At 32.4% G+C, this 27849-nt stretch overlaps 2 protein-coding genes across 2 annotated transcripts in view; one reads left to right on the forward strand and one right to left on the reverse strand.

Moving 5' to 3' along the window:
• Nucleotides 1–3605: 3605 nt before the first annotated feature.
• LOC120769249 (6-pyruvoyl tetrahydrobiopterin synthase) lies at nt 3606–6115 on the forward strand. The gene is made up of 5 exons (XM_040096151.1): nt 3606–3693; nt 3768–3974; nt 4516–4595; nt 5079–5224; nt 5286–6115. Exons 2-5 carry the CDS (start codon nt 3910–3912, stop codon nt 5499–5501), a joined length of 507 nt encoding a protein of 168 aa, XP_039952085.1. The 5' UTR covers nt 3606–3693; nt 3768–3909; the 3' UTR covers nt 5502–6115.
• Nucleotides 6116–11945: 5830 nt separating this feature from the next.
• LOC120769390 (alkaline ceramidase) overlaps nt 11946–27849 on the reverse strand; it is a 38145-nt gene continuing 22241 nt past the window's right edge. Inside the window, exon 4 of the mRNA XM_040096360.1 lies at nt 11946–13159. Coding sequence (XP_039952294.1) covers nt 12841–13159 — 319 coding nt within the window. The 3' untranslated portion in view covers nt 11946–12840. The remainder of the gene's footprint in view (nt 13160–27849) is intronic.

Below are 27849 nucleotides of genomic sequence, written 5' to 3' on the forward strand. Positions count from 1 at the left end.
TATTTACATTAGAGAAATGATTTTATAGTTTTCGTTAAAGGAAATATTTATCTATACAAAAACACACTATTTAGTATTTTGTCAAACCTCCTTTGCTTTTTATAACGGCTTTTATATGCGCGGGCTTTGAATTTATGAGTTTTTTTATTGTTACTGCTCCAATACCGTTATACCACGCTTCTGCGAGAATTCCATCCAACGCTGCTAAATTCTTTGGTCTCTTCTGTGCTACCTGAGCCTTCATTATAAACCAAAGGTTCTTAATAGGATTGAGATCCGAACTGTTACCTGGCCAGTCCAAAGTCCAGACCCCGATTTTTGATAAATAATTCTTCACCTTAAAGAAAGAAAAAGGGATAAGCATAAAATTTGTTATTAAAATTATAGCAATAAACTCTAGTTGTACAAAAAAATTTACATACTATTTTGGCACGATGGCAGGGCGCAGAGTCATCCTGAAAAATAAGGACATCCGCTCGTGAGAAGTGGTTCTCCATTGAAGGTATTAAATTTCATTCAAGTATCTCCTGATACTTATTCCCATTAACGGTTCCTTCTCTTAGGGCTAGTTGCCCAAGGCCATAGTAGGAAAAGCAACCCCAGACCATTCGGCTGCCTCCCTGCTTAACAGGTTTTGAACACATTCGTACTTGAACTGCTCACCAGTTCTGCTTCTCACGTAGGACATACCGTCGCTGTAGAAAATGTTAAATTTGGACTCATCTGAGAAAATTACATTTCGCCAAGAGAGTTGAGTCCAATTTTGATGTTCTTTTGCCCATCGTAAACGGTTTTGACGCATTTTTGAGGTTAAAAGTGTTTTTTTGGCGGCCCGACGAGCGTTCAAATCAACCTCTTGAGGCCTTCGACGAACAATTCTTGCACTAACTTCCATACCGACATCTTCAAATAACTCCACTTTAATGTTCTCAGCAGTTTTGAAGCGATCCCCCAAGCTGATACGTTTTATAACCCGATCTTCTCTAGAACTTGTCTTCTTCTTTGCTCCAGAGCCAGTTTTTCTCTTAAAAGACCTGGTTTTATCGACATTTTTTAGAAACTCTCCGATGGTAGACTTGCTGAAGCCAACTCTATCACTGATTTCCCGAATGGTCAGATTTTCTTTTCGCAAAAAAATTACTTTTTTGCAATTCGGACATTTTTTTTTAATTTTGCATATTTATGCTTTAACGAAGCACGAACACGAAATAAACTTTGAAACTAAAAAAAACTAAAAGTTGTTATAAAACGTGTACAGAGCACTAATTTATGTGAAAGAATAAACCTTTCCGCAGAAAATTACACTTGTCGGTAACAATCGTGCTTTAAAGACAAACCGACGGGTTTCCGGATTTCACTGTACATATGTATGTATGTATATTTTATAGGACGTTTCTTTGATGTTACAAACTTCGCATCAAACTTAATATAGCCTGTTCGGAGTATAATATCTGGCAAGCAGTAAGTACATTTATAATTAAATTTTTTTTTTATATTTTGACAGTAAAACCTATTGAAAACATGCTGTGAAAAATTCAGACCGAAATTCATAGTATTTGATAAGTTACAGCTCATAGTCGCCGGCGTGTCGTAAGCGACTGTTTACCAGGCGCCATGACAAGTCTGCAGCTGCTACGCTTCTAAACGCATTTTTCTCGAATCATCATTTTCTGAAACTGTCATAGTCCTAAAAAAAAGTATTCAACCGATTGCTTTAAAATTTACATATCTTCTTCTACTCATTTATAGTTATCGTCCCTATCAGAATTGTTTATTTTCGAAAATATTTTCATATTATTTTTAAACGATTTTTAACGAAAAAAATAAGATTTTCGTGACTTTTTTTTGAAGTTCGACATTTTTTTTTAATGAAATTGATTATATTTGGCAAGGACGATAACCGCAAAACTACTGAATAATAATCCATTCGATTTTTTTATTACAGACAACATGAACAGACGCTATCACCATGACCAGTGAACTACTTTTTTTTTTGGGAGACTACTTTGATTTAAAAAAATATATATTTAAAAATGTAAAAAACGAAAAAAAATTTTTTTTTTGTACATTTTAAAATACAAATAAAAATTTATTAAAAAATTAAAATGAATGAATTTTGTTGTCGCATAAAAATAAAATTCCTAAACCGTTGTAAAATGTATGCGTTCACATGAGAGTACCCCCTTAAATTCCGATTTTTTAGTGAACAATTAACAGTTGATTTTTCGCGAAAATGTGGAAATAAATTTCCCCTTTAAAAAAAAGCTTCAATAAGACACTAGATTAATTACAAATTTTTTTTTCGATCAATTTTCGATGAATCTTCAAGTATTAGTCATCCCAAGGAGCTTCGGTGGCAACTGAATCAATCCAAAGAACCATTACTTTGAAAATAGTTATTGAAGTCAAAACTTTACTTAATGATGCTATGTTTTTACTTTTTTTTAAATAAAAGAATTTACTGACAAAAAACCGATTTAAAATTCTAATATTTTCCGTCTCTGACTAAACATAACCTTAACATTTAAAGTCATTAAGTTGTTGTTGTTGCTGTAGCGGCAGAAATCTATCGAGTTGACACAATCCTTGGCCAGATAAAAATCCGGGTCCGTTCCGGTTACGTAGACTGTGGGGGGAACGGTGCCGTTTTCTTAATGGCGTAGCCATCTGTCGGTTAAGTTCTGATTAACTTAAACAAAACTCCTTTCGGACCCATAATATGAGAATAATAAATAAAGTACAACAACTCGTTCATGCATCATCATAAACTTGCAGTGCGGATTGGATACACTGAATTAACTACATATACATAAATAAAACATATAACGGAATTGTTTAAAAACACTGAAAGTGATATCAAACTAACCATTCAACTTAGATACAAAAACATAAAATTTCATGATAATGCTATTATGATAGGCTTATATGCAAATTGTGAAATAAAATGTCTATGAGCCTATCAAAATGGAAAAAACCGTTTAAACTAAATAAAAATGTTTCGCATCTTCAACCACCCGGTTAAAAAGTTTTAATAGGTTTTTTTATAGTAATTTTCACTCATTTCACTTATGTATAACACACAGTTGTTTTGTACATAATTTTAAGGTAACTAGCTTAAACTCTAATTTGTATTCCTACACTAAATACATATAACGTAATTACTTGTATATCATTAGTTTTATAGCAGCCGAATTGTACTCTCTGTATTTGAGTGATATCGCGTATTCCACTCAAAACGTCAAAAATCATTACACAAATTGTAAATAAAACTGCGATAACGATACGGTAACTCCAAACACAATCCAAGCTTGAGAAGAGAAGTTTTCTTAAACCACGTTTCGCACAGTAAAATTTTAAAATAAAATTTTCTTGATATTCCTCCACCAAATGCGTAAATGCAGCAATGGACATATTGTTGCATCTGACAAATAAAGTTTAATATTCAATCATAAATGTGCGTTAGTTTTGAGTATTTTTTATTGCCGTTGAGTGAGATGTTAATTTGCCGTCGTTACTTTACCTTGAACCAGCACCGTAATCTTATCGTTTATAAATATGGCAGCTTCATTTACTAATCGTCAACATTACATTCGTGACATTCCAGCCGACAGTCAAGTTTTGTTTTCGTACGCTAATTCTCCAATTAGCGAAAGTTTATATTCTTATAAGAAAAATAAAGTTTTTAACATACAGGTAATTTATATTTAATTTATAGTTTTTTAATTTCAGCACAGTAATGAAGAATTTGTGTTACTCTAAATTTTTAGGAATTTTGTTGTTTTTAATCATCATCAGCATTCACCCAGCGCGGATTTACAATAACAAATTTAAATATTTTCTCAACTTCCGCTTTACCCACACCACACCGCAGTGAACTGAAGTGCTTTTGATAAATCAACGTAAAGTAAAATGTCGCAACCTGTTGCATTCCTTACACGCAAAGAAACATTCAGCGCTTGCCATCGTTTACACAGGTAAGGAAATATATTTATAAATAGCTACGTACATATAGTATATACATTAATAAATAAAAGAAAATGCCTACAAATGTAAAATACATCTCGATAAGTACTACGTACTATAATGTTCATGGCAGTGTAGCTTGTGATGCGGTAGAAGCTGTCTACTACGTTCTGGGTGAATCGAAATGTTAACCTTGATAAGCGACAGCAATCTTATGATTGACTTTTGGTATTTTTTCTGTTCAATAAACAAACAAGTAAGTGGGGCAATAATAAAATGAGCGTCTTATAAGTAATTTACACTCAATTTAAAGCCGCGTCTTCAATATACTACATACAAAGTAAATATATAGATGCACATGAAAATATAAACGAGCACTTCATGTTTATTCTGATAAACCGCAAATTGTAATTTTATAACTTTTAAGGCTTCAATTCGAAATTGAGGGCAAGTGTTTGTACTAATTATTAATGTATTAAAACATATATATATGTACATACCCCTTAAATAGTTTGTAATTCAGTATCATTTTTTCCTTCACTTGTTTTTTAGCCCACATCTAAGTGACGCCGAAAATGCTGAAGTGTTTGGGAAGTGTAATCATATAAACGGACATGGGCACAATTACACAGGTAATTACATATATGTAAAAACAAGAAAAAACGTTGACTTCGGTTGAACCAAAGCTAGAATACACTCACAAATCCGATTCCCTTCAAGAACTTGATTTTGATCGGTCAGTTCGAATGAGAGCTTTTGCTCTAGCAAACCAATATGTTCAATTTCTTCGGCTTTGTACAATAATTCATGCCAAATTTCAAGGTCTCTTGTCAAATAAGAAAGTAGGACAGAATTTTGACCGGGCAATTTGTACGGCAATTTTGTACTTAAGTAGCGGGACATTCGCAATCCCATCAAGCAGCTTCTTGGAAGGAAAAAGACGTATAAAATTTCAGTTTTACAAGTATATTATATTTATACTAATTCAAATATTTTTCGTATATACAGAGCAATTAGTGTAGCTAAACCAAAAATATGTGTATAAGTATTTTTTGAGTTTTTGGCATCATAAGTATGTACTAATGGTGAACGATGTATTGTTTCATTATTTTCAGTTGAGGTAACAGTGCGTGGACCTATTGACATACGCACAGGGATGGTAATGAATATTACTGAATTGAAGACTGCGTTAGACAGAGTTGTGTTCAAGGATTTGGATCATAAAAATTTGGACTTGGATGTAGATTTCTTCAAAAAAACTGTAAGTATTTTAAAAATATAATAATAATATTTGTTAAAAAAAGAACATTTCACATATTTAGCCCAGTACTACGGAGAATGTCTGTGTTTACATTTGGGATAATGTGCGACAACATTTGAAACGTCCAGAACTTTTGTACGAAGTAAAGATCTATGAAACTGATAAAAATTCAGTTAGTTATCGTGGGCCATACAATCATAATGGCTATTACCAAAGCATGCAAATGAAACGCTCAGCTAAAACTTCTTGTACTAACATCTCTTCTGATTCTGACTAATGCTGCCTGGAGACCACAAGACTCGAATTGAATTGTGAATATGAATTTAATTAATGTTAGTTAAGGAGAAATACAATACTAAAAAATAAAATTAAATAAAATCTAGTATTTTTATAATTTCATTTAATTTTCTACTATCTACCTAACTATCAACAATGAGTTCCTTTGTTTTGCCGTGTAAGTGCAATATAATTGATTATACTCTGCTATAGCTTCAGTTTCAGATTTAATACTATTATTTTCTTACGTACGTATACTCAATTTATATTCGATCAAGATGACTATTAATTCATATAATCAAAGATTGCTGATCGATGATTTTAATCTATAATAATGCGCTGTAATATGAGCTCTAGTGGTTATTGATATATGATTAAGAAATATAAGTAGGATGTAGAACATTATAATTTCTTATATAACAGAGGAGTTATTTGTAAAAAAAAGTATTTTTATGTATCATATTTGGTATCGGATTCCACATCTTCTGTGAATAGTGTCATGGGATTCTATCCGGCCAAAGGCGGAAATACTTTTTTCGATTAAGCTCCAGTTTTAGCTGCATTAGCAAAACAATAAAAGCAAAGCTTTTAAATAAATGTGTTGATACCAAATTATTCTACACTTTAGTTTTATTAAGATCTTCTACTAGAAATGTACGTTCACGGGGATGGGAATTGAAAAATAAAAAATATGCTTCATTTATACATATTTATATTCAAATACTGTCACTCAATACTCGGTAAATGGATGTGGGGACTAATTTCGACCAATGGATCAGAGTTTTCACCTATTAGATACCAATTAAAGTGTGGAACTAATTACATTCGTTTGTTTGCGGCGCGATAACAGCCCGCTTACGTCCAAGGAGCACGTGTGCAAAATCAAATCGCCACGACAAATTGATCATTTCATACTGTGGCTCACTATTTATTTCATGTAATTTCGAAGTTTTGCCATTGCTTCCATTAAAAATACGATCAACTGGAATCAAATGCAATTTCTGCGGAGTGATATTTAATATAGAAAGTAGATTAAGTAGCGAATAAAAATTATAAAATATTTTATTGAGATTATTTGTTTTATATAAACTTAATTTTTTTTTAGTTTAATTTATTAAATGGATTTTTGAATTATAAACAATTTATAATAGCTATTTGTAAGTAATATCTTTTTAAATATTGCTTTTGCATGATTTTGCATATTTTATTTTTTATTATTTCTATTTATAAAAAATTACATAATATTGAAATAAACATCTAAATCATACTAGAAAACGCCACGCTAGCATCAAAACAAAATAACAAAATAAATAGGTTGGAGAACTTATTACTGTTATGTAATACTAAAGTTAAAAAAGTTAAAGTTCTACCGCCTTTGTTTAAATTATTGTGTAAAAAATAATAGCATTTTACCTTTTGTGTTCTTCCTATACTATAGATGCATATATGTGCATATATATAGGTACTTTTGTATGCAGATGATTTTATACTCACCTGATACAGTTTAAACAAGAAAAAACGTTAACTTCGGTTGTACCGAAGCTATAATACCCTTCACAACTACGTCTATGTGATTTTTATCGTAAAGTTTGTATGACAGTAATATGCTATATTACTCCGATCTGAACAAATTGTTCGAATATTGCAGTCTTTGCAACCCTAATAATCCATGCAAAAGCTTCTAAAAATATTTTCTCAAATGAAAATATTTTCCCCACAAAGACTGAATTTTTATCATCAGTTTGTTTGGCGACCTTTCAAGATTGTACTATTGGCGTGAACAAAAATCCATTCCATATTTAAAGAAGATATCTCGTCAAATTAAAAAGTTCCCCATACAACGAGTGTACTTTGATCCTTCAGTTTGTATGGAAGCTTTATGCTATGGTAGTTCTCCTCTTTGGGAGAAAAGAAGGTTTACAAAATTTCAGATCGGTATTTTCATCATGCAATTTAACGCATTTATTTTTTTTTTTAGGGTAAGTTAAATTAAAGGTTTACGCCAATCATCCAGCAACGCTCGAGGAGCTCAAAGATAACATTCAGCGTACTATAGAGGAGATATGCAAACGGAACCATGTTGGCAATTGGCCGACATCTGGTTCAAATCATAAGTGACATACATTTTCCTGCATAAAAAACAAAAAAAAACAGAACCCATTTTTAACAAATTTGAATGTTTTATTTCATTTCATCACGTTGTTTTTGTTTCAGCCCTTGGCCAGATGAAAATCGGGACTGTCAGGGAACGGACACGTCGCTCTTCTTGATAGACCTTCTGGCTAAATCGACTTATCTCAACAAGGTATAAAAACACGAAGTAGAAAAATTGTATTACGAAGAAATATAATTTTATTGAAAGTTTCATTGATTCTACATAAACAGGCATACATAGTAGATTTGAAATTGATAAATTTAAAATTACCTTTATATTACTGTCTGCGAAATTAAGCAGAAATAATTAAAAAAAAAAACACATTAGTCCTAGCACTTGCGTACCGTTTAAAGATGCATCATGTCTTTTTAGATGAGGTAATTGTAAATTTCACAATTAAATATTAATTCAACACAACCTTTGATTTATACATACATATATAAAACAAAACAAAGAAAAAGATAAAATAAAATAAAAAAATTATGTAGCAGATAAGTAAAAATTTGAAATATTTTCAAAAATATGAAACCTAATAGGAAAACATGAAAGTTTAATGATAATTTATAAGAAAAAAATATCATACAAGTTTACTAAATTCCTACATAAGTATATATGTGATTATATAATATTTGGCGCTACTTATTTAACTAAATTTTAATCATATTCAAATTTTATTTTTTTTTTTCGCTTTTAACAACTTAATTATCGAGTTAATTAATTTTATATTTTTATATATTTAATATATTTGATAGATAATTACTAATTATATGTTTGTGTGTATAATTTCTTTAATATTCTTAGTAAAATTGATATTTGGTTTACATCACGAGCCGTTTGCTTCTGTTTTCCTACTTGTAAGCTATTAAAGAGTCTAGTAAATGTGTACGAGGTGCCTTGTTAGCTGTTAAATATGCATAGCATATTTATATATATATACGTGTGTCGTATACTGTTTCTGGGTATTTTTTTAACAAAGTTTCATTCAGCATATTAGTTTTAGCAACCTGAAAACCAAGTTAGCCACATTTGCATGGTCATTTAGAGATACTACAAGTATAGTGCATTTGTTTGCAGATTTATAATGAGAGTATATTACTTTGATATTCAAGCATGCTTTTACAATAGCATAATGTTAATAGGTGTGAATCATGATTTTGTAAACATGGAAAGGTAGTACAAATTATGGAAAATATAGTTCAAAAATTAGCTGAATTTATTTTTAATATCTTATTCTTTATCATTATAATTTTTATGGAAGATATTCCAAATTTCCATCGCATTTATGTAATTTGTCGGAAATGTCTTTAATTTTTATATCGAAAGGAAAGGTTTTTTGAACAACTAAGTTGGTATGCAGAAGAGGCCTGTAGCGGATAGTAATTTAATTAATTTGTTTGCGAAATTATTTATGGAAAAGCAGATATATTATTATTTTATACCCATTTCATAACAGAAATTATAATAAAATATAAAAAAAATAATAATTTTTAGTGAAAAATATATAATTTACATTTTAAACTGAACTCTAACACCACTTCATCTCAAGTTTGTCTTTATAATTTTTAGTATAGTGCAAATAATTTTAAAAACTTTTAAATGTTAAATTATTATTTTATTCTACAAACAACTGAATGATTGATGGCTATGGTAGTCAAAGAGATTCAGTGGTTTAAGGCGAGAATAATTTGCCATGCAATTAAGCAATCTTAAAAAACAATCATGTTGTAACAATTATTTTCTATAATTAATGAAAATTCGAAAGTTTAGTTTTATAATTATTAAAAATCTCTTCGCACAAATTTTTTGTTATAATTTTGATGTTATCGAAAATATCATTTATCAGTGCCGACTTACTAAATTTCTATAAAAGCTGAAATGGTATTGTTGTTTAAATGTTCTTTTTAGTGATCTCATCAAAAAAGTATGAGTGGGTAATACTGTTATCTTTTTGCTTGCTTTTTGTATTGACTAACTTGTGAAAAATAGTAAAGAAGCTCCGGAAATGTATGAAATGTTGATAAGATATTTCACGATATCTTTATATATGTAAATTAATATATGTATATTCTGTAAAAACAGATTGTTAAATATGAATTTTTATGATAAATTTAAAATTGTTAACAGTTTTTGAAATTACATACATACATATATGCAATATTCTAAATTTCATTTAATTTTAGACTCAGATACATATAAATAGTTTTATGGGCGAATTATAAATGTAAGCAGCAAAAGTTGAAAAAAATGGTTTTAATTTTTTATCTACTGCAAAAAAACACGAGAGGAATGCAGATGTGTGCAAAACTAATGTTATGTTATTGGCATTTCCATATTCTTAAAATGTCCAACCGCGTGCATAAATTTGCAAAACCACTCATACAGTATTGTAAAACATCAATTAATGAATTTTTTAAAATGTTGAAAAAACTTATTCAGTAAACTGCAAATTTTAGTCATATTAACTAAAAGAATGAATAACAAGTTTTGTTAACTTCAATATAAACTTTAGGAACTTAAGGGATGCAAATCACATTTTACAATATAAATAAGAGGGCTCTATAGACACTTTGTGTTATTATTTACGTACAATTTTTATATGTGTAAGGGATTTTTGTAAAAATAATAATAAAATAAATATCACAATCCATTTTAATTGTTGATTTTTCTATCAAACTCTTTTCGGTAGTTTTTAGAAAAAATAGTAAAATTATAAGATAATATTAAGCATGAATTAAAAATAATTTTTAATTTCTTATCTAAACAGCTAATATGTAATTTTTAATTCCAAAAACCGGATAGAAAAATATAAAAAAAAGTAATTTCAAAAATCGGATTTAAAAACTAAAAATAAAATTTTTATTAATAACCGAATTAAAAAATTCATTTTTAATATTTTGCCGGAAAAATGAAAAGGAAATGTTAAACTCATGTATGTATATAATTAAAAATTAATAAACATAATTGTTTTACAAATTAAAATTTGATGTCATTTTGTAGTCTCGAAAATATGAATTAAAAATTATTTTTAATTTCTAATTATAAGCGTCTAATATGAAATTTTTATACCCTAATAAAGGATAGAAAAATATAAAAAATTGTGGTTCTAAAAACCGGATTTAAAAACTAAAATTGAAATTTTTACTAATAACCGGATTCAAAATATAATTTATAACTTTTTTTTACCAGATTGAAAAATAAAAAGGAAATTTTAAACTCATGTAGTATATAATTAAAAATTGAAGAATAATTGTTTTAGCACTTAAAATTTGATTTGATTAATAATTAATTAATTTGCTACCCCAAATCCCAAATATGAGACTTTTAGTACCAAAAACCGGGTAGAAAAAGAAATAAATAAAAATTTAATTTTTAGTCCGGTTTTAACATTTTCTTTTTAGTTTTCAATCAATTACAACAAATACTGGATTGAAAAATAACAAGAAATTGTTAAACTCATGTTTATAATTAAATTTAAAAAGAGTAATTATTTTAAAAATTACGATTTTTTGCGTTTGCGTACTTCTACTATTACTTTGTTATACCATTATGGTTATCTTTTGAAAATGAAAGCTTCTTTTTAAACAAATTTCAACTAGTTCGATACATTTTGTCTTATTTATATTTAGTTGTTTTTAATTATAGTGTTTCAATTAGAAATATGTAAATATTTCCTTCTTTAGCCCTTTATTGAAATCTTCAATTTGAAAAATATTTTTTTTATCTCTCACTTCAATTTTTAATTTATAAACATTTTTCTTAATTTTTTATCCCAAACATCTGAAATCAAACATTTGATTTTTTTTAATTTTCAAAAAAGAAAATAAAATTTTTAATTGTGATTTAGAATATCTAATTTGTAATTCAAGAAGTTTTAAATTTAATTTTTTCTTAATTTCACAAAATAAAAACAAAAATAATTCTGATTCAGAGAATCTGATTTTTAATTCAAGATATTTTAAATTTTTTAATGATTTTCGAATAAAAAATTATAAATTCAAAACAAATTTATTAAAATTTTAATTTTTGTATAAATTTAATAAAAAACTTTATTGATATTTTAATTTTTATTTGAAAATTTTATTTTTAAGCCCATTTATTGAAATTAGATTTTAAATTTAATTTCAAAAATCTTGAATATCTAATTGTTAATCCCAAAGCGGAACTAAAAATTCTAAATCTACTTGAAATTGGTATTTAAAATTAAAATCTAGTTTTTAAATAAAACAATTTTAATTCAAAATTTAAAAGCTAGTTTTTAAATAAAAATGATTTTAAATTAAAAAACGCGCAATCCTGCTTTGAATGATATACAATTATAATATGATATAATATAAGAAACTCATACTACAATTAAAGATTAAGCTGGTTTGGGGATTACAATCAGATTGATGTTAGAAATATATGTATATAGTACATACATACATATGTACATACATATATGTATTTTAATGTTAAAAACTAATTTAGTATTTGGTTTGAGCACAATTTAAAAGCTATTTAAATAAATTAATTATTTATTGTATTTCTTAAAACAACGCTATACATTGCATACTAATTGAAAACATATAAACTTAGGTATTAAAAAAAGCTTTTCAATATTTATAACTAAATTATATTTTACATAACACATTTATACAATATTTAAGCCATTTATTAGAAATAAAGATGACACTTTTCGCACAGTTTAACCACAAGCTCAAACATTCACCGCAACTTTATATGGAAAATATAGTAATTCTTGTTAGTGGGCAGATATTTTTAGAAAAAACTAATTGCTTTCATTTACAACTGCCAAGTGTTAGACGAATACAATTAAATTTGGCATCACATATGTAGTTTATATTTATGTACCTACACTCTCTATTGCAGCTAAATCTATAATTTCGTACTTTCGCAGCTACAACAGGTAATACTTATAAGCTATTTTCACATATGGAAACATACATACATACATGTGTATGTATGTATGCATGCTTAAACTTATGCATAATAATTTTGCACTAATAAAAATGTGTTGTAAAATTGATATATAACATATGTACTTATTAGTTTGTCTTTTTGGTCTACTTTCTAATTTCTAAGTGGCGCATCTTCGGTGCAACTAATTATGTATAGCTATATACTTGTATATAATACATATATGTACTAAAGTATATTCGCACGTACATAAGTATTTATTTTTTTTTTAGATGGCACTCTTGATGGTCATGCCCGGATTTCGTATGTATATGAATGGTATGCCGAATTCGAAATCGTTTTTAGGCCAATACTTTAGCATCGGTTGGCGTTGTGGCAACTCGGTTTCGACATAGAAGTACGCGTACAAAACTAAAACCGTATATGCAGCAATGAATATGAATATATGCCAGAAACCATGCAGATATGGAAAATTAATAGCCGACCAAGCGTCGCAGAACATTCGGTCGTTGATCCAACAGAAGACTGCAACCAACCAAACGGCGGTGCAACGCAAGCCCAGCCGATAAACACGCTGATCTCGCACTCTGAAAGTAAAAGGTAAAACAAAAAAATGATGAACTCATTCACATACGTATATGAAATAATTATGTAAAAGGTGGAAATGTAACAAATTACAATTACAATAATATTATAATTAACGTGCTATTCTTAGCCACAAACAACTAATTAAGTACCATACATGTGTACTCATGTACATACATGTACTTATATTATATGAAAATTTAAGTGACCTATTGAGACCATATACATACATATGTACATATGTATATGTAAATGGGCGTTTTTATGTATTTTGGCTTTCCTATAAAGGTATTACATTTTATATGTTTAGTGGCTATCTCCGACAGGAAATAGTAGTAATTATATACAAGATTATTGCGCTTCATATTACTAAACAAAATAGTTAGCTAACTACAATAAAAGGAAAATAAATAATAAATAATAAGAAAAACTTAAACGCACTTACACCAAAGCTACAATACCCTTCACAAATAACTTGGCGCATTTTACGTCGAGATATTAAATTAAAAGCGTTCCCAAGCGACATCGCTTTGTTCTATGGGCTTTTAAAAAGTTCCAAGAAGATCTGACGTTTTCGAGCCAAATTTTGTTCAGCTATGAGGCTCATTTCTGGCCTAATGGGTATGTAAACAAGCAATGCATTTTGACGCATTTGAGCCGAAGAGCAAACTGAAGAGATTCAAGAGCTGGCATTTCATCCAGAAAAAACAATGATTTGGTGTGGTTTGTGGGCCCTGGGTGAAATTATCGGTCCATATTTCGTCTAAAATTATGTCGGTGAGAACGTAAACGTCAATGGCGACCGTTACCGCGCCATCTTAACCGACTATTTGATACTTAAAGCTCGAGATCGCGGCGACATTTGGTTTCAACAGGACGGCGCCACTTCCCACACATCGTACAATCAATGGATTTGTTGAGAGAATACCTCGATGAGCAGATAGTTTCAAGTTTTTGGTCGGTCATATGACCACTAAGATCGTGGGATATCACACCGTTAGACTTTTCCCTGTAGGCATATGTTAAGTCTAAAGTTTATACGGACAATCCCGCTTCGTTTCAGGCCTTGGAGCAAAACATCACGCGTGTCGCCACCATTACCAGTCGAAATGCTCGGACAAGTCATCAAAAAGTGGACTCAACGGATGGACCATCTGAGACGTAGCCGCGATTTTGATCGTTCAGTTCAGATACATCAATCAGAATGGCAAAGTGCTTTGAGAAATGATTCCAAACGCATGCAAACGTGTATAGATCTTAAAAGAGAATATATTGAAAAGCAATTTCCGATTATTAATATTTGTTTTTGTTCCCCAACCCCGAGATATAAAAGGCAATCGACGTATGCTATAGCGGTCCGACATTGGCTTCTCGGGGAGATAAGGACGTATCCAATATTTTAGATCGATATCTCAAAAACCAAAAGTCTGAATAACGTTATGTTAAAATGGAATAAAAATTTGGTTGAAATGGGTTCCGTTTTTTTGTTATGCAGATAATTTTAAGTAATTTATGATAAAACACAGAAACTTCAAATTTATAGTCTCACCGGTATAGTTTTGGAAAAAATATGGACCAATGATTCCACCGGCCAACAAACCACACCAAATCGTTGTTATTTTTCTGGATGAAATGACAGCTCTTGAGTCTCGTCAGTTTGCTCTTCGTCCCAAATGCGTAAATTTTCCTTGTTTATGGTACATATGTACCTATTGAGCTAGTAAAGAGCCTCATCGCTGAACAAAATTTGGCTCGAAAACGTCGGATCTTCTTGGAACTTTCCAAGAGCCCATAGAGCAAAGCGATGTAGCTTGGGAAGGTCAAGCGGCTTCAGTTCATACACAAGTTGTATTTTGTACGCGTTTAATTTAAGATCTCGACGTAAAACGTGCCAAGCCGATCCATACGTCAGTCCGAGTTGCAGCGAACGCCGCCGAATCGACTCTCCACGGTCTTCGTGTACACTCTAAGCTTCGGCTTTTATATTTTCTTCACTGCGTTTCGAACGTGGTCTATTCGGTCGTATATGATCCAATAATGAATGCCCATCATGAGAGGTGATGGTGTACGCTCAGTAGGCCGATTATGTTGACCATAAGTTGAGCGAAACGCGCGAAATACTTTATTTACAGAACGTGAATTTTCATAATAAAGTTGATAGTTTCCATCACGAAATGCCAAACAATACTAAAAAAATAGCATGACATCTTGACATGACTCATGCGTGATCTGTATTGAACGAAGTACATCTACTTGGATCACACGTTAGCTTTTCATAGCGTGAAATGAGTCAAATCGATTTCCATATTTCTTCAAAAGTGACGTTGGTCATTATGTAACAGTCAATGGGGAACAGTATGGAGCAATATTTAATCACTTTTGCGCGCATGAATGCATGGATGCATGCCATACAGCCAACAAGCAACTTATTGAAGGAAGCTTCTGCTGAGCACATTATCTCGCGTCGTGGGCCTGTGGAGTGGCATATAAGGTCGTGCGATTTAATAACGCTGGACTATTTTTTGTAAGATTATGTGAGATGATTGTCGTCTCGGAAGATAATATTCGACGAGTTATTGCTAACATACGGCGCCAATTGCTGCAAAAAGTGGGCCAAACTTGGGCCTCTGGGCTTCAATTTATACCCGGTTAAAAGTTAAATTTATTTCTTTTTGATAACCAAATGTCTAAAAAAACAATCTTTATAGTCACCATTTATTGTTTGGTGTTGTTCCTATTGGCCAAAACTAGCACTTCTGGACTACTCCTTACTTCAAACGGTTCAGTTATTAGCAGTACAATTCCGAGTTAGGAGTTTGGTCTTAGGGGAGCAGCTTCGGTTAATGAGGTTCTTGCATTAACTCGTGTGTCAGCAATACATCGAGCTTCTTTCTATATGCAGTCTTATTTAAATGCTACCAAACGTTTTTAGTGCCATGTTTATCTCTCGGGCAATTGAAACAGTGCTTACATGACGGTCGAAATCTACGATTTTCATTATTTTATTGATATTCTCGACATTTGGTCTTCTAGGGCAGGATGTATCTTTGACATCAAAATTACCGGAAGAGAAACGACTAGAATTGCGCATAATTGACTCCTGAGTATCAGGCCATACACATTTTTCCGATTTTCAGCCGCTTGGTTTGTGTTTTCACCTTTATCAAAGAAAACATTTTAAATGTGGTGTATTTGTTCTTTATTTGGTGTCAAACAATACTAATTGAAGCCATTACAAAACAGTCAATGGTCCAATAAGTGTCAAGATATGTATGTGATTTAACCAAAATGTGGGCGGTGCAACGCCCATGCTCAAAGTTTCACCAAAGCCCTCTACATTAAGAAAGGGGGGTAAAATGTAGTGCCTCTGCCACATTTAGTTATTCACTTATCGCGCTTTTAATAGTTTTTAACAAACACCTCCTTATATGGGGTCGGGGTTTAATCCGTTTTTACACTGCCCGTAAGTGCTCTCAAGGGCTTTGTTCAATGCAAATGGAGATGTGCACATTAAACTCCGGAGCTTTTGCTACGCAAAGGATATTATCCTAAGTTGGCTTTCCATACTTATTTTCACAATATGAGTGCTAAGGGAATAAACCCCGACGAAATCTATTATATTTGTAGATATAAATAGAGATGTCTGGTTCTTAGTTATTAGAAAATTACAAGTCATCACGTCATGACGCAGGCGACGTGGGGCCAAAGTTAATATTTAATAAGAATAAAGCAAACAATGAAATGCAGTTTCGAAATATAAAAGCAACAGCGCAATGTAACAATGATCTATTCTAGTATTTCCAGAGTTATGTGGTGTCAGCTTTTCAATAGTGTTGTGTGCATTTGTTGGAGTTTCGGTGTATGCGCGGCTAGGATACATATTAATTTTGATAACTTTCAAGCTACTGAGTCGAGTTCAGCCGATTTCACACATGGCTTCAGAGATTTACTTCAAATACTGCAAATGGAGGAACGGTTTTACGGTTATTTCCTACTTCGAAATCAGCCACTACATTGTGTGGATCAAGACTTACCGTTGAATTTTGCACTGCCCTCCCTACAATGGAACCAGAGTTACTCGGGCTATGTAAGGGGTACTGGTAATAGCATGATATTGCCGATAATTTGCGTGCAGCATCTCAGCGATAAGGACTACTTGCTGAAATTCGCTGAAGACTTGCAACACTTACGCAAAAGACGCATTTTGGCTATATACAATAGGAATTTCACCACTAACGCTTTATCGGCAATCGAAACATTTTTTCAATACTGCCAACAAGTGAAATTTGTTAATGTAATACTCGTACATCGGGACTTCGCCAATACACACATCTATCATTCGTACAATCAGTTTCCCGAATTCGAATTGGAAACACGTGATATGCGCAACAGCACAAGCATCTATCCGAATCGACTGGCCGACGTTGCGAAGACAAAGTTGAACATCTTGGTGGACCAAGTTGAACCGAATACAATGTTTTACGTGAGCAAAAGCGGTGCACTTTATATAGCCGGTTATATTGGCCATTTCATAGCGAAGTTTGCCGAGAGATATAATTTCCAGTTATGGTTGCCTGATAACTATAATTCTACTACCGAACATGCTGTTTACGCCGAAGAGATCCGGCAAGCGGCGCGTAACGGTTCAATCGAGGTGGGCGCCAGTTTGTTAACACCACTAAAGGAAATGAATGTGCATGGTTATGTTTATCCGATTGAATTCTTTCAGTGGCTTACCATGATGCCGGTAGAGCCACCATTAGAAACGTATCAGTTCTTCATATTATTCTTCCGTCCCGCTGTTTTAGTTGGACTTTTCTTCGTCATTTGGTTGTTATGCTTTGTTAATGCCGTGCAGATAAAACTGGTGTGCAAAGGCATACATTGGAAACGCACCGCAATATTACTGCTTATAATTCCCTGGGAACTGAACTTGTTACGTGGGCTGCTCTGTCAATCTACCGCTATACGCGCTAAATGTTTAAGTCGACGCATTTTATTTATATTAATTTTTTTACTCGGTGGCATGTTGGGCAATTTCTTCTCAACAAATCTGGTTAAATGGCTAACGGTACCACCGCACGAAGAGCCGATTGAAAGCTTTCGTGAGGCCGCGAAACGTAATGTGAAAATACAACTTGCCGAACCAGCTATATCGGATGTTAAATTTTATCGTGGCGAAGATTTTTGGAAAGAAAATAGCGACACTTTTCACATCGTAAAAACAATCGATGAATATCAGGCAAATATGCGTAAAATGGATATTCGTTATGGGTATGTGATTGAGTCCCTAGCTTGGCCAATTATTGAGCATCGCCAACGGTATTTCACACATCCATTATTTCGCCTGTCGGAAAATCTTTACTACACGAAGGGCTCACTACTCAGCCTGCCCATTAGCGAGAACTGCATTTACAAAGACCTTTTGAGTGATTTCTATTTGCGTTCACGTGAATCGGGTTTACTAAGTCATTGGTATGATATCACATTTTTTCTTATGGTCAGATTAGGACGTTTCACTCTGAAGGACCTTAGTATTGTGAAAAAGCACGAGATACTCACACTAAAAGAGTTCCAATGGGTTTGGTTGGCATATGGGGTTGGTATGGGTTTTAGTTTATTGACGTTTTTGTTTGAGTTGCATTGGCATCATTTTTTTGGAGGCGTTTAACGGTATTAAGCTTTAATGCAATGTGGGTAAATATATGTATTCTAATAAAAGATAATATACTAACAATATATGTATTCAAAAGAATACTTTATTAGGGAATTTCTTTCTTGGTTACAAAGATACAAAGTCTAAATTTATCTGCAGCATATCTAGTAATGTCGTTCGGCTAAAGCTAGGATTTACAAAGGTCGCACAGGTTTTCATCATACTTGTTTCATAATAAAAAGTTATGCCGCTTTCAAAAACGTATCCATCTTAAAAATTGTTACGTTCGATATAAAACCATATATTGCCCATACTATGTATAAGTGGGCTAGGGAACGATCTAAGCCTATTTATTATACGAAGTGTCATTTCGATGTCGTTGCTTATGCAGTGAATTTTGTGTTTTTGGCTCAGACAAATATTGAATTGCAGTACATAGTTTGGAACTATGCGCTTTTATTGGCGTGGTTTCAACCTGATTTTCTCCATTCCATCGAGGGTAGCACAAAGTGGCAAAATTATCAAAGATAAGTCCTTCCCATGAATGAGGTCGTAAGTTTTGGAGCTAAATTGGTTACTAAATTATTTCGAGGTAAGTCTATTTTTTGGTTCACAAAGCTCCATGTCGAGTAAGTAGTATTTATGCGTGCAACGTGTTGTGGAAGTATTTTTGAATATAATTTTTATGAATTAATATGAAAGAGTTTCGGAAGAGATTTTTTCTATTGATGATTATATTTGTGTACCATATTTTTTAGTATTGCCGATTTGATTTGGTCAATAATACCCGTGACAGACATGTATTAACAATACCATATATGGTACAAATACCATATATGTGTCTCCAAATACTAGCAAAATACCATATGAGCAATGTACAAATTTTGCTAAAAGCTTTTACACAAAAGCTCTTCGAAATATTCTGTCAAAATAACTTAAAAAATCAATTTAAATTAATGGAAAACAAATATTTTCACAGTTTTTCTCCGGAAAAGCAGGGAATGCCTCCTTTCATGCGCGGATTTTAGAGAGACGCCAAATCGCTTTTTCGCGATGAAAATAGATTAAGTTTACAGTATTTGAAATAATTGTACTTATTTTCTTCACAACACACACAACTACATATTTATGGTTTAAAATTTTTTTGAAATATATAAGGCATTATATGAAACAAAGCCAGTATTTGAGTTTGCTATATTGCCATGTGTGTCATCACCGTAGTAAACAGAATACCATGATACCTTTACTATGTATGGTATTGTTACTACATGTCTGTCACGGGTATAAAGCACCGACAACATTTCATTGCTAATTTAATTACATCAATTTTGGAGATCATTGGGTTATCAAAAATTCACGCAACGTGGCTCTTTGAACTTTATTCATATAGACCCTTTATCAGTTCGATCAGTGTTTGTTTTGAAAACAAGACAACACGGAAAATCTTTGCAGGATCGACCTCCTGACCACAGATTAAAAGATACGGTTTAGTAGAGATAATATTAGGCCTTAGGATTTTCCCAGTCGGACTAAAGAAGGCAAGACAAATTTCTGATTAGAAACCATTTATTTGTATAGAGTTCGGTCCGATCTCGATATAATATAAATGTTACGCAATTGCGCTATTGAAAACTTTAAATTTTGAGGTGAAGTATAGTATATGAATGTAACATAAGTACATTTCTTACCTGAACTATTCGCAGGCGCACTGTGTTGCGGCTAGTGGAAAAGTAACTTTTCTCCGATTACTTTTTTCAGTGTTTTTAATTATGCAATTTTGTCACAGACATTCCAAGTAAACAAAAAACACATAAAGCTTATTTTTATGTTGGCCCGTTGATTTTTAATTGATTTTGAAGTCAAATATACAAAATTTTCACGAAAAGAGGGGATTTCAGGGCTGTATTCAAAATGATCTCATTTGATTTTGGTGACAGATATTTTGATTCGGAAAAACAATCTGCCTTCGGACAAGTATCTTCTGTAAAACAAAGGAATGTTGTTTGAGACATTTTCATATGCACCTTTTTTAGAGCGAAAACCCGACTAAAGGTCCATTTTTCCTTTAAATTTGGGTTAGGTAAGCAATATCTAAAAAGTCCCAGAGAGTCCCAGTTCCAAACCACTACAGAAAAGTTACATAATTTGTTTTCAACGAACTGTGAAAAAATCAGCTGCCCATACCTGCCCTCCTGGGAGTTATAGCGATTTTAGTATGTATATCACTCTCAGTATTTATTCCATAGAAATAGAACGGAAATTCTCGGAATCACTTATTTTTTTTATTCTACATTTATTCTAGCACTCCACAAAAATGAGCATAACTCTCTTAAACCTGAAGCTATTGACTTCAAACCGGTATCAAATTAAAGCTTTTATTGCCACCTTTCAAATAAGAAATGAAATAGATTTTGGTTTTATATAAAATTTCAGAGTTTTTAAACAAATATCGAAAAATCATGAAAATTTGACGTTTATAATTCTTGTTCGGACCACCCTATACTTTATTTAAAAAACTAATCATAGGGTATTTATCAGAAATAAAAGAAGAATTAAAATACATTTTTTTTGTAAATTTTTCGAACAACTTTTTTTTTTTTTACTTTTGTTGAAAATTTGACCCAACAATTTTTTTCGGTGTAAATTTTTTTTTCACTCATTCTGTTTGGGATTTCATTCTGACCAATCTGTAGAAGTTTCTCATCGATACAATTAAAATTACAGTTTAGGCAATATGATTTCCAAAAAATTCCGGTTTCGCAACACTGTGAGGCGTCAATCTATTAGGGATAGTTTAATAAAGTTTAATAACTCACCTTGGGAACTTTTTCTTGATAAATTATGGGAGTTGAACAGTGATGAGATTAATATATTTTTCGCCGAAAAGAGAACTTTATTTATATCCAATTGACTAAGTATTTCAAAAAATTTGTTGCAAGGATCATGCTGACACAAATATACTCATAAGAAATAAATAAATATTGCTCCGATTTCGAAAAGTGAAAGAATCGGATGGAATTTTAATTTACAGCAAGCTTGGTTGATAAGTCACACATCATCCCCGTACTGCTACATGGCGCTTAGGCATAGACGATGACAACATCTGATGAGTCGGCGTTACGAGTTTTCGAAAGAAAGGTTCTGCGGAAGATTTATGGTCCTTTGCGCATGAGCAACTTCGAACGAGATATACGACGACATTGACATAGTTCAGCGAATAAAGAAATAGCGGCTACGCTGGCTAGGTCATTTCGTACGAATAGATGAAAACACTTCAGCTCAGAGAGTATTCGACGCAATACCAGCTGGGGGAAGCAGAGGAAGATCTCCACTCCGTTGGAAAGAGCAGGCGGAGAAGGACCTGGCTACACTTGGGATCTCCAATTGGCGTCAAACAGCGAAAATCTAGCACCTGTGGCGCGTTGTTGTAAACTTGGCTATAACTGCTTAAGCGGTGTCTACGCCAATGAAACAGAATAATTAGCTGCTACTTCATATTAAGATGCCACTTACAAAATTACAGTTATATTTCTTAATTTATGGTTTAGATATAGAACTGTATCAATTTGTAATTAACAGTATTTCGTTAGCATGGCAATGTTCCGATTCCGCCCAATACCAATCCTCTCACTGTATAAGTGGAACAAGTGTACTAAGTTTCATCGGGGAATACATATAAATGGACTTGTGCATGATCTAGTAGATTGTATGGAATAAACTTTGACTAACTAGTTGGTCTGGAAGTTCATACCAATTTATAACTAGTCAATTGCACCGTAGGGAATTTATACAATACACTTATTTGCATGTACATATGTATATACTCATATACTCGTATCATATAAGTTTTTAGTGCTTATGCACTTAACTATAGAAGTAAGAAAAATCTGCAGCGATTTTTTTATTAATTGAACTGAGGTGTAGAAATAAATTATGTTAAGGTCAATTAGTTGTATTGAATATTCGCAATTTTGCACGCGATATTGCGAACTCTCCGTTCATTTGTTAATGGAGTATACACATACAGACGTGTACACCAGCTCGCATATGGAAGAATTCAAAAAAACAGTAAACCAAATATTAATTGCTGCATGCGCATACACTAAATATGGCTAAGTGTCTCTCTAAAATTGGAATTTGAAAATTATTATAAAAAGCTTAAATCTAACAAATTTGTATATATTATTTATATTTATATTGCTCTGGCTTGCGTTAGAATAATATGAAGTTGGACTTATTACCAAGAATTGGAAGAAAATAAAACATTTATTGCAATGTACAAGAAAAGAAAACATAGAATAATCTCAAAATGACTCCACAAACCATTTGAAACGATAACTTCGGTTGCACACAAGCTATAATACCCTTCACAAATATAAAATATTGCTTACAACACTTTATTTATTTCGATCGATCAGTTTGTATGGCAGCTATATGCTATAGTAGTCCGATATATCAATGATCATGCTGATCATTTATATATATATTTTATTCCGACTTTTCCTTCTGGGTGTTCAAAATATTGGTAGTCGAAAAAGTCTTTTCGTATTTCTAATCAAACATCAACTTATTTTTTTTTTTATATTTTAATAAATGAATAAACAAACATGTACCATTTTGATCGACCGCTTTTTGCCATTTTTCCGCTAGAGACATTATATTCGAAATTTCCAGAACGGAAGCGAGCGAACCATTGTTGTGCTACACGAACTGATAGAGCATCGTCTCGGTAAACTTCACAAATTTCATTGGTGGCTTGCGTGGCATTCCTCCCTTTTTTATACATAGCTGTAACTTTTTTTTCAACTTCCCCGAATTTAATTTTTTTTTGGTTAAATAAAGCTTAAAAGCTCAACTTTCCAACACTATATGGTATGGTACAATGTGATTGGTAGCACTGGAGATATACGACTGCAAAGACATCTATTGACAAAATACGAAAAGTCTTTTTCGACTACCCAATATAACAATTAAGGATGATTTCTCTGTTCTCAATTTCAACCTTATTTCATATTAAAAATTAGTATGCAAAAACAAAATATGTTCATCATAGATTTTATGATTTGGTTATTTTTAAAAGCTCACTTGTTGTTGTCTCAACCACAATCTTTTTGATAATACTTTGCTCTTTAGAAGACTGGTAGATCTCATTTCAAGCATGTTTGTTTACAGGGTTATAACAAAACATTTGCTAATGGGTTTAAATCATCGCAGAGTTTAGGTTCGCATTTCTTTCTGCTGTTTTCAACTTCTTTCTTTAGCCTTGCAATACTAAGATCTATGTAATAATTTCTATATCGAATGTACCATGGTCAACCTGTTAGGCTCTAAGGACTTTTCTTTAAAGTCAGTTAAAATTTGCTGCCCTTATTTTCATGTTAGTTAAAACCAAGCTCGCTTGATACTGACATCCTTTCTAATCTGAACTTGTTTAAAAGTATTTCACTTGTTGTTTTCACACTTGGGCGCTTGTTTAGCAACAGTTGCCGTATTTACAATAAGTTCTTCTATACTATGCATATATGTATGTACATTTATGTATATATTAAAGCGGGTCGATTTTTATACTTTTGTAAAGTGTTGGTACAGAGGATAATAGCTTTGTTCACCAAACGGTTGTACGTATCACCTAAAACTAAGCGAGATAGATATAGGATTATATAGTATATCTATGTATATATATAAAACAAAGATGGGTTTGTTCGGACACTTATAACTCGAGATCTGCTGAACCAATTTTCATGGTTATTGATTCGTTGGATTTGTCTCCGCCCCGAATAGCAGAATACATATTAAAAACAATGAAAACTCGATATGTGTAATGACTACTTAATCTTATATATACTTTTTTTCATTTTTTTTAATTTTTGTTTGTTTTGTTTTTTAATATTTTTGTAAATTATTTGAATCGTTCAATTTCGGACGCTTGCTTTTTTATTCCGGCTATTTAAAAGAAAAATTTTTGAAAATTATTCAGTGAAAACTTTATGTGTGTTGCAGATAGAAATTTGTTACGGAGCCACGAAGAGGTCGGCGTTCTTTTTGCCATCAACGTATGGCAGCCCAAGCAAGGCAAGGCAAAAAGTACTCCCAAAATGCGATGAAATATGTGCGGAATTATGGATCGCGGTCATTCAGCAAGCGATCGTCACGATAACACAGCACGACTTTTCAAACAACAGTTACGATGTTTCATGGACTTTATCTTGGAGTAATGTAGGTATATGTGGTGCTGTTAGATGCTAGATGTACTATGTTGAGTGACAACAGAGAGGTTTGTCGCACGTACACATTCTTCTTTGGATGGTGGATGGTGGTTACTCCAGATCAAATTGAAGAAATCATTTCTGCGGAAATTCCTGACGCAGAGAAAGATTCAGTATTATAAGAAGTGATGAAAACCAATATGGTACATTGACCTTGGGGACACCACAATCCCACTTCGGTTTGTATGTCTGACAATAAATGCACGAAACACTATCCACTAGAAATGATGGATATCCAATGTACGAGTATCAGCGTCGCTCACCAGATGACAATGGCAGAACATTTAGCATTCAATTTAGAGGCGTGAATATCGAAGTTAACAAGACATCGAAGTCGACATCATATGGATAGTACCATATTCGCCACTGTTGTCTAATTCACATTCAAAAGTGATGTCAATGTTGCCTATTGCAGTTTGGTGCAATCGATAAAATACGTTTGTAAATACGTCACCAAAGGAAGCAACATGGCGGTCACTGGTCTTGAACGATACGGTCGATACGTGAACTGCAATAAAGCGCTTTGTATGATATTTACTTTTGCGATTCATGAACGTTTTCCGACTGTTGTGCGTCTCGCAGTTAATTTGGAGAATGACCAAATAGTCCATTTCAACACAGAGAATACAGTACAGACAGGGAAAACACCCCCAGCAACAAAATTAACATTTACGAGTTTTTCTCAACTTTCGTCAGTGAACCGTTTGCGAGAACTTGCTCTATTCGGAAATACCTTGATATTATACATACAATTACAATTACAATTGTTGGAACATTATAATCACTGGAATGAAGTTCGCACGCTTTTCGCGATGATCAGCCATCAAATTAGCGTCAGTTATGGGATACGACCAAAAATTACATTGCCGAAGACATTTTACATCGTATACGCTAAGAATTGGAAATGGGTCAATACTGGTTGATACTTCCGGTGGTTTGATATCAATTCCATATGCCGTTTATCAATTCACGAAATATGGACTCATCAGGAATGTTTATACGAACATTGGACAAATTATCGTTAGTACGATTCCTTAAATGCATGTGCAATATTAGCTGCCAAAAATACCGATCTTGTTGACTTAAACTGGAAGATTCAAAGTCAAATTCCGGGAGACTTGCGGTCATACAAATCGATCGATCGTCTTGACAATGAAGACAATACTGTGAATTATTCAGTGGAATTTCTAAATAAGTTCTTTGGAGCGGCTTAGTATGCCACCGCATCATTTGCGTCTCAAAGTTGGATCTGTCGTTGTAATGTTTGCAATATGATTGCACCTATCAAATACATGGGGCAGAATGCTTGATTCTACGCATTTCTTTTGAGTTCTAACGATTTGCCATTTCAGTTCAAACATATTCCGTTTCCAGGGAAAATTGCATTTGAAATCACAATCGACAGGACACAAGGATAGTCGCAGAGTGTGTGGCATAAATTTGGAAATGCTATAATTTTCACACGGCCAAATATACGTGGCGTGCTCAAGAGTTGGAGAACCATCTTTTCTGTACACCGAAACAGAAACCAAAAATTGTTGTTTATCAAACTGCATTACATTGAAAAAAAAATGTAGAAAAATCTCAAATAAATGATAATCAACACAATATGAATTTTTGTATTTTCAATTCAAAAGACATAATTTCGCGCAGGACAACGGCTGCGGGGTCAACTAGTATCAATATAAATGATCAATATGAAGACGAGTTGAAATCTGAGTGACTGTCTGTCTAAGAACTAAGAAATCAATTAAGATATAAAACTCTACTTTGGCATATGGGACCACTAATAAGTTTAATATACAAGGATGTACATACATATCTTCTAAGCCACAAAAGACACAGAAACCAAATTTGTCTAGCAAAAATATTATAAGAACTTCCCATATAACGGTACTGTTAAAAACTACTAAAAGCGCAATAAATCAATAACTAAATACGCCAGAGACATTAAATTTTACCTTCGAGATGGTTTGACACAATTTTAAATTCCAATTATTTCTTTCACTTTCCAGTACAGAAATCAAGAAGTAATTAAATTAACGGGATGAAATTGTTCCCAAATCCAATCAAAACTGTTCAAGCCCTTAGGTTCCGAATATGTGAACCCCAGTATCCATAGTAGTTTTTGACCGAAAATATCGATTAATGTATGCGATATTGCACAAATGAAATTCAAAGAGAATCCTTTCCTGACAATAGTAACTCTGTATATCAAAAATCGATTGAATCAGGTCAATACTTCCCTGAGCACCCATATACCTAATATAAAGTTTTTCTAATTTCCGGGTGACTTTGTACCGCTTATATCGGTCACTATATGAGTTATCTCAATGAAAATGAAAGAGCGTGCTTTAACAGTGTATCTATGTGCCTAAAATAGATGAAATTGAGCGCAAACTTGGCATAGCTCCGATATAACGAATAGTAGGATTTTCGAATATCCAATTGACTTTACTCCATATGTTTAGTGATTGTATGAGAGTTACCTTAATGAAACCATGTGAACTCTTTTTTTACCCTGTGGTATGATAATGGTTAATAGATAAAATACACTACATATAATGTTTTTCGTTTTTCTACCAAACCTTATACAGGATTTTAAGGATTAAGTATTCTAAACAATTTTCCCAAAGAAACTACATATGGGTCTAAAACCGTTTTGCGAGCGATTTTTAACGATTTTTAACGCGAAGAAAAATTTGAATAATCACTTGTATAGGAGATACGTGATATCGCCGACTCGAGACCGATTTTAGATTCATAGTCG

The sequence above is a fragment of the Bactrocera tryoni genome, chromosome 2 (genome assembly GCF_016617805.1).
Source record: "Bactrocera tryoni isolate S06 chromosome 2, CSIRO_BtryS06_freeze2, whole genome shotgun sequence".
In the NCBI taxonomy this organism is placed as follows: Eukaryota; Metazoa; Arthropoda; class Insecta; order Diptera; family Tephritidae; genus Bactrocera; species Bactrocera tryoni.